At 42.5% G+C, this 18,252-nt stretch overlaps 2 protein-coding genes and 1 long non-coding RNA gene across 5 annotated transcripts; 1 reads left to right on the forward strand and 2 right to left on the reverse strand.

Moving 5' to 3' along the window:
- Positions 1-5,061, reverse strand: LOC115428528 (homeobox protein Hox-A2a). The gene is made up of 2 exons (XM_030147627.1): positions 1,784-5,061; positions 1-1,176 (listed from the first exon to the last, which is right to left on the reverse strand). Exons 1-2 carry the CDS (start codon positions 2,145-2,147, stop codon positions 461-463), a joined length of 1,080 nt encoding a protein of 359 aa, XP_030003487.1. The 5' UTR covers positions 2,148-5,061; the 3' UTR covers positions 1-460.
- A 405-nt stretch (positions 5,062-5,466) lies between these two features.
- Positions 5,467-16,407, reverse strand: hoxa3a (homeobox A3a). Of its 3 annotated transcripts, none has more exons than XM_030147625.1 (4): positions 16,241-16,407; positions 13,931-13,991; positions 9,523-10,102; positions 5,467-7,410 (listed from the first exon to the last, which is right to left on the reverse strand). In XM_030147625.1, exons 3-4 carry the CDS (start codon positions 9,983-9,985, stop codon positions 6,614-6,616), a joined length of 1,260 nt encoding a protein of 419 aa, XP_030003485.1. In that variant the 5' UTR covers positions 9,986-10,102; positions 13,931-13,991; positions 16,241-16,407; the 3' UTR covers positions 5,467-6,613. The 3 variants fall into 3 exon arrangements, with proteins under 3 accessions (XP_030003485.1, XP_030003484.1, XP_030003483.1); XM_030147624.1 differs by lacking the exon at positions 16,241-16,407 and adding an exon at positions 15,337-15,884; XM_030147623.1 differs by lacking the exons at positions 13,931-13,991; positions 16,241-16,407 and adding an exon at positions 12,136-12,592.
- On the forward strand, positions 12,685-17,982 carry LOC115428531 (uncharacterized). Its single transcript, XR_003936635.1, has 2 exons — positions 12,685-13,184; positions 16,989-17,982. It is a non-coding gene; the product is annotated as an uncharacterized LOC115428531 (long non-coding RNA).
- The last annotated feature ends 270 nt before the right edge of the window (positions 17,983-18,252 follow it).

The raw sequence follows: 18,252 nt of genomic DNA on the forward strand, positions 1-18,252 counted from the left end.
TGCATAACGTCTCTATCTCGCCATAGCCTACTTCTATTCATTTTGCATATTTTCTACATGAATAATGTAAGAGACACATAGAAAAAGAAACCACTCAAAACACCAGAAGAAGAAAAAAAGCATTGTAGCAAGTTAACTGTATTCTAACAAAAATATCCAAGACATTGGCAGCTATACAAAAATAAAAATGACCAGGTTCCATAGGCCTAATATTGTATAATTATTCACATACACTCATAATTTCCATTCCAAGAGATAGATTTGTTATGGTAATTACAAGCCAAGTTTTGAGTAGAACTATTTCAGTGATTCAATTTCATCCTTACCTTGAATTAATCGTCAAGTCAAATATCAACAGAATAAATGTGCCGAATATACAAATAACATCAGAGTTAATACCATCGTAGATTTCTATTTATTGTCCAGGGAGGGAAAAAAAAGTTATTGTGATTGATTTCTCTTAATAGTTCAGATGCTGCAGGTCGATTGTAGTTAGAGACTCCGAGAAAAAATAGAAACTGTCGGTAGAAATGTCCACGGGACTGTCCAGAGACTCTGACAAGCTCGGCGAGGCTGCGTCGGACAACTGTAGGCAGGAATCCGAGGAAAAAGGTTGGAAATCGTGTATAGAAACATCCAGGGCCGGGGGACTGTCACCATTGTCTGGCCCAGATGCCGATCCGGGGCCCATTGTTGACATGCAGCCCGGAACAGTGGGTGACGGGTTGGGAAAATGTTTCAGATTTTTGTCATTGCTGTTCAGCGGCGCAGCAGCAAAACCCATGGACTCGCTATTGTGAATCTGCTGCGTGTTATTCTGAAAGGAGCAGGTATCCCTCTCCAGCAGGGCCCCGCTCCGCTCGTACAGGGAGCCCTCGTCTTCATCGTCGCTTTGGATGCCGTCCTCCGCGCCCGGGCCTTTTGCGTCCCCGTTGTGGTTCTCCTTACTCTGCGTCTGCCGTTTGTGCTTCATCCGCCGGTTCTGGAACCAGACTTTGACCTGTCTCTCAGTCAGGTCAAGCAGGGCCGCTATCTCCACTCTCCTCGGCCGGCACAGATACTTGTTGAAGTGGAACTCCTTCTCCAGCTCCAGCAGCTGTGTGTTGGTGTATGCAGTCCTCAGCCGACGGGAGCCCCCTCCTCCTCCACCATTACTCTCCACAATCTCAGGCGAGCCTGGAAAACAAGCAACACGGTAGCGCGTGATTAAAACGCAGGACATAACAGTTACATAACCCCACTGCCCGTGGATCCAGGCTTATGGCTGCAGACTGTGGCTCACAACAAGCTGCAGCAAAATGGCCGCTGGAGCTGGAGTAACCAAGCTCTTACACGATCCAGCTTCTATCCAAAAATCATTACTGCATAAAGATACTCATTAGATCATTGTTTTTCACATAAAATAGCATCCAGCGTGAGCGTGTGGAAAAAAACACAGTTAACAGCCTGACTATAAAAGCAGTGAGGTGTATGCTGGTGTGGGATACTAATGAATGCTCCAGCTGCCCTCCTCGGCAACGGCACTCCATCACTCTTCATTACTGTCACACATCAAAACTCTTCCACGGCGAGGGGAATAAATCATCTTACATCACCAAACTTTAGCCAAACTTTTTTTTTTCTTTACGCAGACACAATCATAGCAAACCAATAACCATAAATCTATCAGAATAAAAAAAAATCCTTCAGCCTTCTGAGAGGCCTGAGCGCACGGATCCGATTTAGCAACAGATAGTAAACAGTCAGTGCGTTTTGGCTCTGGAGGTGTTTGGAAATCACTCACCTTTTGGAGAAAAACACACGGGTCCATTGGAGATGGCGGTAGCGGTGGAGGTCGGCAGGTGGTTCCTCTTGGAGGCTTTCTTCTCCCGCATCCAGGGGTACTCCGGGGGTAGAGAAGCGGTGGGCAGCGGGCTGCATCCGTCGGGGCTGTGCCTGGGCCGGCCGTGCCGCGGATGGCTGCCCGGGTTCAGGCTGGGAATGGTCTGCTCAAAGGGAGGAGGAATCAGTGTCGGGCGTGAAAGCGTCGAGCTCTTGATTGATGAACTTTGAAATGAATCAGCGACAGGGGGGAAAGATGTCAGGCACTCAGCAAGCGACGGCTGACTATTGATAAAACCGCTCTCTCGCTCGAATTCGTAATTCATCTCCGCTCCCTGAGAGCCGAGGAAAGTTTGCACGCGTATTTTTATAAATGTTGCGGCTCAGCGAGGACGAGAAAGAAAAAATCATTAAAAAAAATCTCCTGGTGGTGTTTTTTTCTATTTCACTGATTACGGCCGTATGGGGACCGAGCTACTATTAAACTATTGAATTCATGGAGACAAGGTTGAAATTGGACCGAATTGCCTGTCACATGATTACCTCTGCCCAATGACAATTTGGGGTTTAATCAAAAGAAGCCACTGTCTGCCTGATTGATCCAAAAACTCTAATGAAGAACGCCTCGCTCAGCTGGGGGACGACTGTTTTTATTTACATCTTTGTCCGCTCAGTTTATCCTCCTCTCGCCCTGCCAGTCCAGTCCACTAAGCTACAAAATGTGTTTTTTAAGAATGGCTGACGCTCACTATTACAGGGAAGGAGCCCATCGGAGGGTGCGCGGATTCGTGCACTCCTCTTTCTCGTATTGTTTGAGGATGTCAGTCGAGAACGCCCCCACCACACACACACTCACACGCACACACACACACACACACACACACACACACACACACACACACACACACACACACACATTTCACGCCAGTAGCTATTCATATAGGCAAGACTCAGACTCAGGCTTCAAAGGTGGAGAAAAACACTCCCCAAAAACTGATACTGAGAACTCTGGACAGAAAAAATCAACAACCCAGTCTGTGCACTGAGTGTGGACTAGAGGATATATGTGATTCTCATAAATGTCACACAGAAGGGCTTCAAAGATGTATAATAATGACATATGTAGTGTGTCCATGTACACGTGTTGCAATAAAAAACACCATCCATTAAGTTTATATTGACGGATCTGACACTTTCACACAATTTCATCCCATAAAAGCAGTTTAAGATCTTAAGCTGCAGACAGGCAGACACACACGTAGGCCTGTGCATGCGCACACAGTCCGCACTGTGCTGGTATATTAATCCAGATCCTTTCTGTTTTATATAAAGGTATATGGATTAACCTGGACATTCTTTTTCGTTTAATCCATCAGGAGGTTGACTTTATAACGAGGTCATGCACTCCCCTGTGCGTGCACGTAACCACAAACACAAGGCTTCAAAGACAGGAGCTCTTTCTCTTATCATGGCTTATACCCACATTTTTCGATAACCAAAACCAGAATCCTTTCACTTTCCATGACTTTATCCAAATATTTCGAATATTTTCATTTTTATGCCAAAGCCACATAGCTATAGCTGCGTAATAAAAGGAAATATCTGCAAAAGCGTTACCATATTTTTAATGATCTATTCTACCTGAAATTGCAATGAACAAGCACCAGCAAGCTGACATTTGTCATTTCCAACAAATCTGTTCCCAGCATTAGTTTGTATATGGAAATGTCACTAAATGACTTCTTCCTGCGGTGCTTGGTTATGTACTCCGTCCAGAATGATCTATGAAAACCACATTTGGGATGTTTTTCGTCAAGCAATGCATGTTGTATTTTCATTCAAAAAAATATGACTCAGTGAGAAAGAGAAGGGAAGAAGAAAAGTGCTAGGCCTCTCTCAGTTTGTTGCTTATATACCAAACAAAGAGTCCTGGAAGCCTGTGCGCGATCAATCTTACTCGCCAAAAGGTCTGACAGCTCGGTGCCCTCACAACACATTTAAGGCTTCTAACTCTCCCCCGGATCAAATGCAGCCAGGAAGCGGTGAGAAACACTGGCCACTCAGATTAGAACCAGTTTTTTGCTCGCAGTTATAGCCGGTCTGTCGCTGGAGGGATGTTTTAAGAGACAAGTATGAATCATGCTACCATTTCCTTTTTTTCAAGAGGCGGTAATGCGCCATCGGTGAGTAGGGTGATGCAGCTTATTTACCTGGCTTTTATCTTTTGATGTGTGAATGCGATTAACGTTGAGAATATATTCGTCGTTTTCTTACATATGCACGGTTGTTAGAGGACCGTAGTGTGTGGGGAAGGACAGAGTTGCTAAGCGCGAGATGGATGGCTTTTTTGGAATTACGCACAGGCTTTGTGTGCAAGGAAAGGAGTGGGTGGCGGCATGTAGTGGACCCCAGCTTGTCCTACACACTTGTCTTTACAGCAGGATTGATTTAAGACCACTTTCCCACGGATGAAAACGTAACCAAAGATATACAAATATCCCGTTTGAGTAAAAACGTTATTTATGTGCTACCTGTATGTGACGCATATGGGTCAAATCAGTGTCTTGCTGTGGACGCGTGTGCGTGTGTGCGCGCGTATCTGCATGAGTGTGTGTCTGTGTTGGATGCAGAAATACTCAGTGCATCAGCTTTTTTTTTCCTGTGACACACCATGGTTCAATTGTTCTAGGTTTCCCTGCTAACCATATGTCAGGGCTACTAATGTTCATGCCCTGTTGTATCAATCAGACTGGGCTGGAAATTATTTCTAGGTGCAAAATCAGTGCAACACAAAAACTGCTGCCGTGGACAAAAATCATAGTCAACATGTCGATTTGAGTCTGCAAAAGTAATATTTGAATATTTCCAAATACCTTTAGGAAAATACAATAAAATCTGCGAGGTTCCTATCTGTTTTTGTAGTCTGAAAATGCAGTAATGAAATGTAATTGTTAATAATACTGACAGTAATACATTAGAAAAAAAAAAAAAAAAAAGAAAAGAAAAGAAAAAAGGCATTATAACTCATACACTCCCTGTATATATTTTTTCTTAAAATACACACAGAGGAATACATTGCTGTTTTCCAACTTTCTAGGGATAATTTACACTGCAGTAACCATCATCCTAACCGAGGCATTTTGTGTTGAACTTATCCGTTGGCATCTGCAAATGTGAAAAATAATGAGACAAATAAGCCCTGTTATGAATCTACTTCAGGCTGTATCCTCTCTGACCGCATTTGACTGACTGAACATATCAGGGAATTATTTTTCAAACGATTTCTCATTTAGCTTGTTGTCTTCTTCCAGAATCTCCAGAAGGGCCCGGGTGACATTTTTATTATTATGGATGTGCCCACGCAGATGAGACAAGGGGAGAAGGCCACCCGAGTTTTTTTTTTTTTTTTTTTTTTTTCCCACGTCGAATCAAGAGGAATGGAGGAAAAAAATCAACTGGCTTTTATTCAATATTTAGCGTTATACGTGGTTATTTCTGTGCTTCTTTTCATTTGTTATATATTGTAATCAATTATCCCAATGTTGTTTTGTATGCAAACATAATTTACTACGCAGTTTTACAAATGATGCATGATTTATAATTGAATATTCATGTTATTACCCTACAGTTAGTCTGCAAAAATGCTCTTTTTTTTTTTTTTTTTTTTTTTTTACATCGATATTATTTATTGTCCATTATGAAATATATGACAATATTTTCTGGCATTTTATTTCAAATTTAGAAATTATTTTCACGCTTTTGACGTAATGTATGTATTTAATTTTGTGATGATACCCTTGAAATGTGTCTAAATTAAAACGTAACAATATGCTGCGATTATATTTCAAATATTTTATTTATTTCTTCGAACTGGAGCAGCATGGAATGTATGACATCGAAAAAGAAATTAATGATGTCTGTTTCTTTTTTCTTCAATAAAGAAACTGCTAACGTGTGTCCTTCTTTCCACCCTTATTGCATGACTGATTGATTTTACATTCGCTGAGAAAATAAAACACCTCCTCGAAGAAGAAGAAAAACGGAAACATAGCTTAGTAGCAACATAGTGTGGTGGTGCTGCTGCTGAGCTTCTGTGGACTACATGTATGGTGTGGAAAGGGCCGAGACGCAAAAATCCACCAACCTTCTCCTCATACACAGATCACAGGGGTGTCAAATAATACTAACGGACTTTTTTTTTTTTACACCGAACAAAATAAATAACATTAGAACGTCCAATAGAAGAACACAAGCAAGGGAGGCTGCGTGGAAGCTCATGACCCTTGTTCTGAAAATGTATTTCCCTCATAATCCCATCTCGTGGCTCTTGAGGATCCTTTTACAAGTGCAACAAAATGCAAAACACAATTCTTCAACAGCGGATAAATAAAAAAAAAATACGGACAAATTCACATTAAAATGAATAACATATGTTCATAATACCCTGTTTGAGTTTCGATTTTAAAACAAGATAAAAAAAAAAAAAAAGATTAAATAAGCCTATGCATATACTGTGCCCCCCCCCCCCCCCCCCCTTTCCCTCCCTCCCTCCCTCCCGCTCTAGATGTCCTATAGCCCAGATAAAGGTCTTTGTGAGACAATGACACGAGCAAATAGAGAAAAATTCAAGCAAGTCGTGATTATTTATCCTACGCTACTTCACACATCAAACTATGGAAACATAAACAAAGGCTGAGGAAAGGTGGAAGCCGTGAGGAGGCGCAGAAACAAAGCAGTAATGTGTCTGGAGGTGGATAAGACAATGGGCGGAGTGATCCGAGTAGCGCCATCGCTACAGATGCGTCAGTTTGGGCGCTTCCTGGATTCTTCCCTGAGAGTAGTGCGGCGTTAGGTCTGTGTATGTCGGTGTCGGATCACACACTCCATGATGCTGACTGTTGCCCATTGTGATTGCTCCATTATAGTCCATATTTGCGGACGGCGGGTGCGGGAGGTGGGTCAGACCGAAAACGGAGGCCCCAGAACTGGGCATTGAGTCGATGTAACCTCCGCCAACATAAACGGGGCTGCCCTGCATGTGTGTTCCGTAGTTGCCATTGCCTTGGAGGGGATGCGCGTCATATTCGGGCGTGGCCGAGTCGGTCCCGGGATACCTCTTCTGGGAGGGAGGGCAGTTGTTGAGGGAGCTGTTCAGAGGAGGGGGATATGACGTAGCCATACCGTATGCATTTTGATGAGGTTTATTGTAAGACGTCGGCGACTGGGATTCATAAGGTACACTGTTTACAAGAGAATGCATAGAGTTGAGGTATCCTCCGCCTCCACCACCGCCACCACCGGTAGCCGGGCCCACAGGACTCCGAGGTGACTGTCCACCAGGGGAAGGCATCATTCCTACGCCTTTCTGGTCCTTCTTGTATTTCATCCTGCGGTTCTGGAACCAGATTTTGATCTGTCTTTCGGTGAGGTTAAGCAAATTGGCCATTTCCACCCTCCGGGGTCGACAGAGGTACCGGTTAAAGTGGAACTCCTTCTCCAGTTCCACCAGCTGGGCGCTAGTGTAAGCTGTCCGGGCCCTCTTCGACGCTGCTGACCCCGGAGGACTCTTGTCTCCGGGACAACTCTCCACTGTCAGAGAGGAGGAGAAGAAGGGGTGTCAATCAGTAATCCATTACACATAAAGAGAGAAATACAGAGGCAGAGACAGTAGAGTGAGAGTGAAAGCAAAACTATGAGACAACACAGACAGAGCTGATAACCAAACTCTGGCATCAAAAAAAAAAAAAAAAAAAAAAAGGGGGGGGGGGGGGGGGGGCTGGATGGTGAGAGTTTACTGGACAAATATGCTCTGCTTGACCACTTAAATAGAAGCTCCCTGTTCCTCCCCTATGCATGCGCGTGCACAGGCGCGCGCAAGTACTACATGTGTTGCAAACATCTGAACATTTTGATAAATCTGCTCCCTGCTGCAAAGCACAAGGGTTATCACCAGGGCTCTATAAGACAATTAACAATCAATGTATGGACCAAGCGCCTTTGTGCACGCTACACTAACTACAAAGCAAAAATGTAACTGGAGAATAATAGGTCAATATGTGATATGGAACCAGGTAACCCCAGACTTGGTGCTAAAACATTCTGACCCCTATCTTCCGCCGTAGTCACACAGTAGCACTCGCTGTAATGCAAACACAAGCATTATGTATTCCTAGGGGTGTATAAAGCAGCTGGCCTTGCCCTCACTGATAAGCCTCCCCTCCTAAAAGGCTAGAGCTTGGCTGCAGAATAGCAAGGTGTTGGTCTACTTACCGCTATGGCAGGCAGCCAACACTTAATAAATTTCACTACCTGTCGCCCAAACCTGGAGCAAAAGGAATGCAGCATGACATAACCTGACCCATTAGGTTATTAAAGAGATGAAAGAGAAGTTTACACGAGGAGGAACAGGAATGTCCATGTAATCAGGGCTGTTACGTATAATAACGATGGGACTATTTATGAATTTATTTCTGAGAGAGCTAGTTTATTTCATTCTAAATTTGTTTAATTCTGTAAGGATTTGCAATAACAAAGCAGAGTTGTGCGTAAAACGTGCGTAAAACCATCCCATCCATAAAACACAACGTACAACGCCACAGTGCATTCTATTTTTACCTCTGACTCCAGGGAAATATCTATAAGCTACATTAAAATATTAAATATTTCCCACCTATTGTCTTAAGTAATAGAGCCATGGGAAGATGAATTATAGCCTGTATCTATCCAAAACGCAAAATTACACCACAAGGCTTCAAGTGTCACATAGGCACGAAAAACGCACAAAACTAATTGAGTAGTTTAGATGTTTCAGAAAGATTACGTTGTAATAACATGATTAAAGTTATAAAGGAAATATTTTCTAAAGTATAATTCGTATGGGTGCCACAGTGCTTTGGGCATTCACCTTTTACTGCATAAGGCATTAATTATTCCGTACAGTAATCCTAATCACCTAACTGACCAGTGAGAAGGTCATGGGAAGATGAACATCTCTTAAGTTTTAGGTTTGCACTATGTAAATAAACCCCCCACCCTCACCCACTAAGTCTTCTTCTAATCAAAACAGCAGGACAAACTGTAACAACTGTTGTGCGTGTTTGTTTGTTGTCTCTGCGGGAACATTATGTGATCAGTGGAGATGCTGTTTACATTAGAGGCAGGTCATCAGTAGGGCACAGGGACAACACATGGTGGAATCTGCTCCTTTTATACACTGTATAGTCAACATTATTACAGGACAGCACCGCTGGTGTGTAATTTTGGCCACATTTTTTAAAAGTGCACTTTACTTTTAACGTATTATTTGCAATTTGTGTTTTTCCCCAATAACCCAACAGAGCAGGATGCAATTCGACATAAAGTACAAAAAAACAAAACAAAACAATGACTCAAGACCATTATGACACTGCTGGAACAAATCATCAAAGTGAATTTTATTATCCTGTTTCGGTTGGATCTCCTCCATCTAAAACCCCCTACCTTATCCACCCACCCCACCCTCAAGTATGTCTTCCCTCAATAAAGTTTGTGGTCACATGTTGTCTGGTTGTGTGTGTGTGTGTGTGTGTGTGTGTGTGTGTGTGTGTGTGTGTGTGTGTGTGTGTGTGTGTGTGTGTGTGTGTGTGTGGGTGTGTGTGTGTGTGGGTGTGTGTGTGTGTGTGTGTGTGTCAGCAGCACCAGCAGTGTTTTGGGTGTAAGTACCTGAGCTGGAGCTACTGGTGGGTTTCTGCTTGGTGTTCTGACGGGATTCCTTCATCCAGGGGAAGATCTGTTTGCTGCGAGCTGTAGAGGACGGGGAGCCGTTCTTGGCACTGGACTGGCTGGACCCATTACTTGTGTTTTGGCTGATAGCACCGGGGGATTGTGAGGGAGGGGGTGGGCCTGACACCGGCACCTGCGGTTGATTGCTTTCGGGATGAACCTTGGACTGCGCTGCCTGAATGGCTGTGGTCCTGTCGCAGCTCTCCGCCATCTCCCCCGGCTTCTGCAGAGCCACGGAGCCGTCAGGAGACTGCAGGGAGCAGGCAGGTCGATGGTACTCACTTTCCACATGAGAAGCCCGGGGATATTGGACCTGATTGGCATCATAACTGAAGCCATTTGCGCTTTGATATGGGTAGCCACTGTAAATTGCAGAGCTGTCGTAGTAGGTTGCCTTTTGCATCTCGCCGTTTCCCAATATTTATTTCAGAAACTGACAGGGTCTTGACACCCTTGTAGAATAACATTGGCACCCCGTGGTCACGTGACGCCTCTCCGCCAATGGCCTCCTCGGGTGAACCTAGGGTTACAAGAAGCACTGTGAGGAGAAGAAATGGTGGCGATCCATCTTACTTTTCAATACAGGCCTGACACAAGAGACTATGGAGGCAAGATAGGGCCAACAGTTCTGTAGACTATTACCGTTTACCTTATGGCTTACACAGGGCACAGAGGCACGCACTAACCTTGTATTACCATCTGTGCCAAAGAAATCAAAACAAAACCTTTTTCTAAAGGATTTCAGATTGCCAAATCAATTTAAGACTTAACAAGAAACTGCGTGACATTTTAAACCTCGGAGCCTATTAACAGTTGAACTGAATGAGGTGGTACAGGGCACCTGAAATGCTGTAGGTAAAAGCGCTGCTGCAGGAAGGGCTTATTAGCGGGTTACCACATATTTCTGTTACAATGTTATTCTACCAAGTGAGCTGTCAACAGTATATCATATTTCCCTGTAGCAGGTGAAAACATTCCGCGTGGCCCATAAAGTTTAAGTCATTTTTGTTTTTTAGCTATTAGTGAAAAAAGAAAAGAAAAGAAAAAAAATCCTTTAGTAACAGGATAGACCTCAGTGCGGTGCGCCTCCCGGCCACCTGGTGTAAAGCATAAACAACCGCATTCTCTGCCTTTTTTTTCTTCTTCTTCTTCTTCTTCTTACATGCTGCAAGATAAATGAAAGGACCACGAGGAAACCTGAAAAACCGGGCGGGCATCCGTGCATCTCCATGACCACGGTGTGAACTTTCCCTTGCAGCTCTTCCTTGCAGGCCCATAATAATGGCTGCTGTCGGTGCTGTCTGCGCGGCGGCCCGTCGCGGTGATATATGGGGGTCAGTGGGCCGGGACGGCCTGCTCGGAATGAGCGGCCCGGTGAGCAGCCAAGACGGGTAGTCAGGCGGACAGAAACCCGGGATGCGCAGCTAGAACCTGCTGCTACACCATCATAATTTACCCAGGTAACAACGGGGATCTGCCTCTTATCTCCATAATAGATTATTAGGTAGACTATAAACCAGACACAGATCTACAGGTCATTTTTGGGAAATTTATTAGTCTAATAAACAACTGCTTATACTAGTAAAAATAAATTATGGTGGACTGCCTGCATTTTCAGGCATTGCCTGTTGGTGATTAATAATAATAATAATAATAATAATAATAATAATAATAATAATAATAATAATAATAATAACAATAATGATGATGATAATAATAATAATAATAATAATAATAATAATAATAATAATAATAGTAGTAGTAGTAGTAGTAGTAGTAGTAGTAGTAGTAGTACGAGCTTTTAATTATTGCTCAAAGTCTCTACATTTCATTATTTTATTTGCACTGTAATTTAAACTGATAGCCGCTTCTACCAGTTCAGCAAAAGCAAAAAAAAAAAAAAAAAAACGCCAATAATTTGTTGTAATAAAAATAAAATCGTGATTTAATTGAAACACGGATTTAACTTCCAAATAGAGTAACAGATAAGCCATACAGTCCCATGTTTAGAATCTGGAATCGTTCAGCAGCGGTGTTGGTATATTATTTATTAAACAGGACATAAGAATATTATGGTCTGTGACCAGACCAGGCGCTCACTACAGACCTATAACCTCTCAGTAATCATCAAGTGAACAAGAACTGAAAGTAAAACGTCGAAGATCCGTGGTTTTGTGCAGCCGTGCATAACAACAAGCAAAATGTGTCTAAAATGAGCCCACAGCTTGTCCTTAACGCAGCTAAACCGCAGATTGAAAGAAGGTGTCTACACTGTATGTGCTCCTCATGATGACCTGGAAAAGATATCAGAAAGCTTTGTGGTGTATCTCCAGTTGAGCTACTGCGATAGTCATAAAAACTAGAGAAAGAGAGACAAAAGACAGAGTTGAGCTCTCTGCACAGTCCTCTGCCCCACGCTAGAGAAATCTGGCTGCCTGACTGTGTGTGTGAACTCTTCCTGAACCGAGATCTAAGTCATACGGTGATAAATCACCGCGCGACACACAAACTCCGCCATTTACAACCGAGGGAGCCTATTTCTGGCCTGCTTACCTTATCCTCTGACGACGAATGCAGAGCACCAAGCAATATTTTCTCATTCAGCGACGAAATCGATCAAAGCTGTAATCCAGAGAAAAGTTTAGAGGCAGGGCTGGAGCAGCAGCAGACTGCGCCCTGCCATACACCAGGCATTAGCAGCCACAACAAAAAAGGGAAGAGCCGAGAGAAACCCCTTTCCTTTTTTCCTTGTCTTTTTTTCCTACTCGACGTGGATGGGTAAACCGAGATTACGAAAGCAGGCGTGAGCAGTCGGGTCAGCGAGATAAGAGTTATCTGGCCTCAAGATTGAATTTGTCGTCATGCTATAGAGCAATAGCCAGGGCTTCATAGCAATATTAAAGTCAGCCAGGGCTATGCTGGACTATGTGATCCTTCACCAGTACCATGCAGACACCAGTGAACTGCCCCGAACCAGAGCGTCACCATAGACAAGAAAAATTATGCAAATGAAGTAGCGCCTTGGAAAGCCAGTTCAAATCAAGTGGCTGCCTCTCCTCCTCCCCCAACCAAATGAGGTAGAGTGTCTACAAATAGTACATAATGCATCGTTACAAATAATATAGAAGCCTTTTTCCTACTGGATTTCAATCTCTGTGTTATTATTTACTCAACGTCTTGAGATGAATTATGGCCCTAGTGGATGAGATGTGGAAGAAGGGAGAATACAAAGGAATAGTCAGCCGCTGACCATGCTGCATTTCCATTTCCATGGGACATAAAGGGCTTCTATCTGTGGTTTAACCATTAACCCGCATTTTTGCATATGATCCTCAGTCTTTTGCCACACAGACGCACCATCCGTTGTCATTTCGAAGCCATGTATTCCACTGTTTGGTATACAACTTCATATATTTTTTTTTTTTAAATTAGAAAACCAAAACAACCTCAGATCAAAGCTTCAGTCCATGTATATGAAGGGAAAACCCCACAAGGAGCAGGGTGTGAAAAATGGGAAGTTTCATCACCAACAGGCAAAGCAGAAGACACGCAGCGAGGAGCAGGGGAGAAGGAATCCGGCAGCGGGGGAATCCCTGTGCATGGTAATACTGTCTTTAGCAGCCAACAGAAAGACAGAACAAATAGATTTATGTCTTCTCGACTTCCCCAAGCTGTAAACACGTCCTGGGCTGCTTCTCTGGGATAATATTCAATGGCACAATAAAAAGGTAGAACACACGGACGGCGTGGGAGGGTGAGTGGGACAAAAATCCACGCATTTGGATTTATTTTTTTTGCTAACTCGGCTCTTTCTTTTACAAACCAAATGAGCTACTTTGTATAATTATTTACTTCTTTGTGTTCAGTAAAACGCTGATTCGTCTTTCTCTTTAATTTGGTCATGTGTCGGGGGTGGATGTCAGTGAACTGGTGGTCGCACTGCCGAGAATAATAATGCGTAAAGCAAAGTGCGGGGGGGGAAAATCTAAAATGTTGATGAAACAAAAACATTTTAAAACTTCACTGACTTAAAATATAACCCCGGCAGCTAAAAGCAGATGGCTTTCACAGAAAGTAGTTTTTGAAAGGAGTAAGGCACCGCTCCAAGAGCTGCGATTCCCCTCGTCACTTTTATAGTGACAAATTACACCACAAAGACAAGTGGAAGAGAAGGAATTATTGCTCTCGGGCTGGTCATATTGCTGCTACAAGGAAATGTACAAGGCATAGGCTGTTTCTGCAGCCCTGTGAGTGCTTCGGTGGGCGTGTGTGGTACTTATTAGAAATTGAATAAGGATATTGCCATCAAGCATTCATAACACAAATCAATAAAGATATATGGACTTACCGAAGGCAGTTCAAGGTGTCTCGGAGACCGTGCGATGGCCTAAATTCACTTGGCTGGATTTCTGCAATATGGAATGGAATAAATATATTCAGTCTCTCAGAGGATAAATCCACAGTTAAACTGCTGTAATGGTCATATTAGTGCGTGTTATTTTCTAGTCGGTGCGCTCCTGGACGCAAAGAAACCTACTACTAAACTGCGTTTCTATTACGTACAATTATTAAGGCCTTCAGTGTAAATATTCACTAAACAAATCTGAAAAATAGACTGAATGAAATTTCAATATCATTCTGTTTTGATGAGAGCGTGTTTAGTTCATTTGTGAGGCCAAGGTCCAGATTTAACAGAGTCAGCTCCAGGTTTATGGATAAAATAATTAATACGTTGGTATTTTGCAACAAAAAAAAAATCATTAATAATAGAATTAGCAATAATGTGTTAATCTATTCAATATAAAATTATAAATCAGTACGAAAAACGTGCATTAAGGCCAAAGTATAAAGATTATAATCGCATAGAAACGTCAGTTAAATATTTCTGCGCATTAGCCTAATATAACGAAAACATAAAATTGGGCCTATGCAAATAATGTGTTTGTTGTTTCCCTGCTGGATGGTAAGCATTTTCTCCAGAAACGGATCGAATAGTCATTAGCTCTGGCGCACCATCTTCCCTAAGTCCCCGCGCCCATAAATCAAGCTCGAGCGCCGTGACCTCAGCGCGGCCGCGCGGTCCTGGATGGCACTCCGTCTTCCATTATATCCTCGTTTCCCTGGCGGAGCGACACAACCCCACAGCTTTCCCCTACTTTTTATGGAGCTCATCTTGATGTATCATTTACGCACAAAAGCTCCACGTAAAGACTTAAGATGTTTTATATTTATATATATATATATAGGGCAGGAGTTGCACCTTGGAGCTGCCGTGCGCTCTGTTTGGGTTTTTCATGGACACCGATATTTAAATGGCCGCTTTATTTACAAATGGCTGTATAGGCCTATTTCTACCAGCAGCTGTTATCCCATTAAATCTATGATTGGGTCAAAATATATTAATTTTTACAGCTTTATTTAAATTTTTAGACAAATAATATCGTTATTATAATATTTAGTCTAAGAAGAAGCATCAGCTTGGACAATGTGTAAATCTAAACGGGTCAACTGAGACAAATCCTTCAATGCTTATGACTGTGTTTGTAAATTGTGTAAGGCTCATTATAATAATAATAATAATAATGATAATAATAATAATAATAATGGGGTAGTGTTTGTAAATGATTAAATATCCGTAGCTTTTTGATACCTGTCTATTTTCTCGCCCTATGAAAACCCTGGGCTCCTCGTTTTACTGACCTCTGTCTCGCGGAGCAATAACTCACGACAGTAATGAACAATCGGCGGAAATACCTCAAAATAAAATCCATCCTCCCAAAGCTCCGGCGCTGACTCTGTCCGCGTGGAAAAACATATCCGTCCGTGACAGGAGTATAATACATCCACAAAAACCGGGATCCTCACTCTTTCAGTCTGCCTCTTTCTTTTTCTCCCCTCGATAAACAAACTATAAAGCCCGGACTCCCCTCACGGAAAGTGGGGGTAACCCGCATATAATCAGCATCATATGGCCAGACCGGGGCTCCGGTTTTCTTCCCCGTGCCATAACATCGCGCAGTATTATGCGCCCTGCTCACGTGACGCAACGTCAACTTAAATCCCTTTTATTTGAGCCCGTGAATCATTAATGGAGGCAGTCATTGCCCCTGAGGAGAAACGGATCAGTTTGGAGGGAGAAAAAAGAGGGCTATGTGACACTGCAATGTATCTGGCAGAGGAGCCAGTCTCTCGCAGAGAAGCAGCTTTTCCACGTGTCGCCCATTCAGAGGAAAAGACTGTTGTCAGTTTTAAAGTGCCATATATTTGGTGCCTGTTAGCGCCTGAAAGAGCTGTCCAGCTAATCCTCTGCTGTATTACACTGAGTTCGAGTGCAGCTATCGCTCTGAGCCATGGTGAAAGCACAGTGTTTTGCAGTGCGGCGTGACAATTAGCACTATGTGAGATGGAGAGGGCTTTTCATCGAAAATAGCATTTAGCGATGGCATAATGATTACGCATCTCCAATAAACCTCCTCTCTTTCTCTTTACTACTCAGCCAGGGCTGTGGTAGAATGCTTTGCAGAGAACTCAATATCGCCCCCCATCCTTTATTTGCAGGGTTTGGCTGCTTGTAGTACCACTTAGTTATTCTCTCGAGTTCCATCAGCAAACGCCTGCATGCTGCCGGCTAAGTACTAACAAAACTTCTCACGTTTACCTGAACCACATGAGGAGGGTGTTCATCCAGGTGGTCTTGAGGGGTTTGTGTCAGTCAGCAATGAGCGGAAAGTGGAGGTGAGGAAACCAAAGTGTGGCTGTTCGACCCCGCTGATCACTACATGGACCCCCATTCGACCTACATGAGCTTACGCGTTTCCTATGACTGGCTGAGTGATGTTAGAAATTACAGGTTTGTGCAAAGAAGTAGCTTTTAGAGAGGGAAGGGAGGGGGGCTAATGGTAAAAGTGCCGACTAAGCCATTTGGTAGTTGGACAAAGCCATGAAAAGTGCATTCACCAAAGTCATTTCTTTTGTAAAGTGTGCCATGCGTGTGCCATTAAATGAAATCTGGTGTTTGCCAAGTCAGGTATTGGAGAAGTCCAAACTAATAGAGTCTAGCTCTGCTCGGCACCGTTTGGTGCTTATGCAGCGGGCGTGGAAAAATCCCACCACAACTATTAATCATTTGGGGCGGACAGAGAAAGCATCCCACTCCCACACCAGCCTTTGTCTTCTCAAACTACAACTTGAGCGGTAAACTTTTAAAGACAGGAACAGAAGCCCACCAGCATCTATTAATTTACTTTGAAAATCCTCATAACTGAAGATGAGTGAAGGAATACAAATAAGACTTGACTAAGAGTTAACAACCACTTTTACGCACGGATTTTTTGGTGTTTTCTTGACATATTAATGATGTCTACAATGTGTTGTTTTGTTTTCTCTTTGTCATTTTGTCTTTATAGATGCAAAACAGGATATTTTGGCTGGACTCGCATCAACCTGGAGGCTAACGTTGCCTTTCGCCCCCGCACCTGAACTTTTCGGTGACCCAACCCGGATCACAGACAGTCCTCTTACTTTGTTTCCAAAAACAAAGGGAAGATGGGATCTAAAAATCCCCAGTTTACTTTTTAAAATTTATTGCTGCACTTTTTACTTGATCTTTGCGTAATAGTAGTTGACTGGTTGTTTAAATCTTGACAGATTTGATAAAAAAAAAAAAAAAAAAATGTTTCTGAGTTATTTACACAAATCCAGGCTTCTTTATCGCTGTCAGCGAAGAGGAGTTAGAGACGCAGACCTCTGGATGTTGGCCAGACGACCGTCCATATCTTCCCACAATGTTGACACTCGGAGCTCTTAACAGCCAGGCTTGGGTTACCGAGACACTGAGCCGAAGATAACTCTTTCTGCGAGGTTTACACCGGCCAACATCAAGGCTAATGCGAAATTCAACGCCTTAAGCTGAGTTGGAGCCATTTCTCATGGACAGAGACCAGACGGAATTGAACGGTGGAACTGTTTATATATGAGGGGCTGTAATAAAGCTATTAAAAATATCTGACTTATTTTTATGTCTAAAACTGTTTTCAGGTCACATACAGTAAGCTTTTATGTTGAATTTTGGAGGTAAGTGCAAATAATACTACTACTACTACTACTACTAATAATAATAATAATAATAATAATAATAATAATAATAGAATTTTACTGTACAAAATTACTATTTTTAAATAAACCAATAAATCAAGAATCTCTTGCATGTTCAACAGTAACTCTTCCAGTGTCATACTGAAGTCTGTTGTGTTCACAGTTTTGAAGACAGAGTTATACATTCAGTTTAACTTTCGGTTTTTGTATTATTTCACACTCAGAAAGTTTAAGTTTCAGTATAGTCTATACCACCTGTTTCTCTACAACCATATTCTGTTTCATTTAGCAAAAAAAAAAAAAAAAGGTCACATTAAATCCACTGCAAAACCTTGATTTACAAGTCATGATCGTCTGAGTCCGTTTTCTTGTTTTGTTGATATAAAGGTTAGAAAACTAGAACTGTCCTATGAAATGTCTAAGCTACAACATTAAGTTTTCACTGTGTTTAACATTAACACATTTTAACATTAACACATACGATACATATTCAATCTACTTAATTGGTGCAGTACAAAGTATATGGCATTAACACAAACAGCTCATACACTTTTGTTGTAAGTTGAGTGTTTAGAG

Source organism: Sphaeramia orbicularis, chromosome 11 (genome assembly GCF_902148855.1).
Source record: "Sphaeramia orbicularis chromosome 11, fSphaOr1.1, whole genome shotgun sequence".
NCBI lineage: Eukaryota > Metazoa > Chordata > Actinopteri > Kurtiformes > Apogonidae > Sphaeramia > Sphaeramia orbicularis.

Excerpts from the sequence above, each read along its gene's own strand:
- LOC115428528 (XM_030147627.1), bottom strand. The coding sequence starts at position 2,147 with ATGAATTACGAATTCGAGCGAGAGAGCGGTTTTATCAATAGTCAGCCG. Across the intron at positions 1,177-1,783 it reads CGTGTGTTTTTCTCCAAAAG|GCTCGCCTGAGATTGTGGAG; the intron begins GTGAGTGATTTC and ends CTTGTTTTCCAG.
- hoxa3a (XM_030147625.1), bottom strand. The coding sequence starts at position 9,985 with ATGCAAAAGGCAACCTACTACGACAGCTCTGCAATTTACAGTGGCTAC. Across the intron at positions 7,411-9,522 it reads CACCAGTAGCTCCAGCTCAG|TGGAGAGTTGTCCCGGAGAC; the intron begins GTACTTACACCC and ends CCTCTCTGACAG.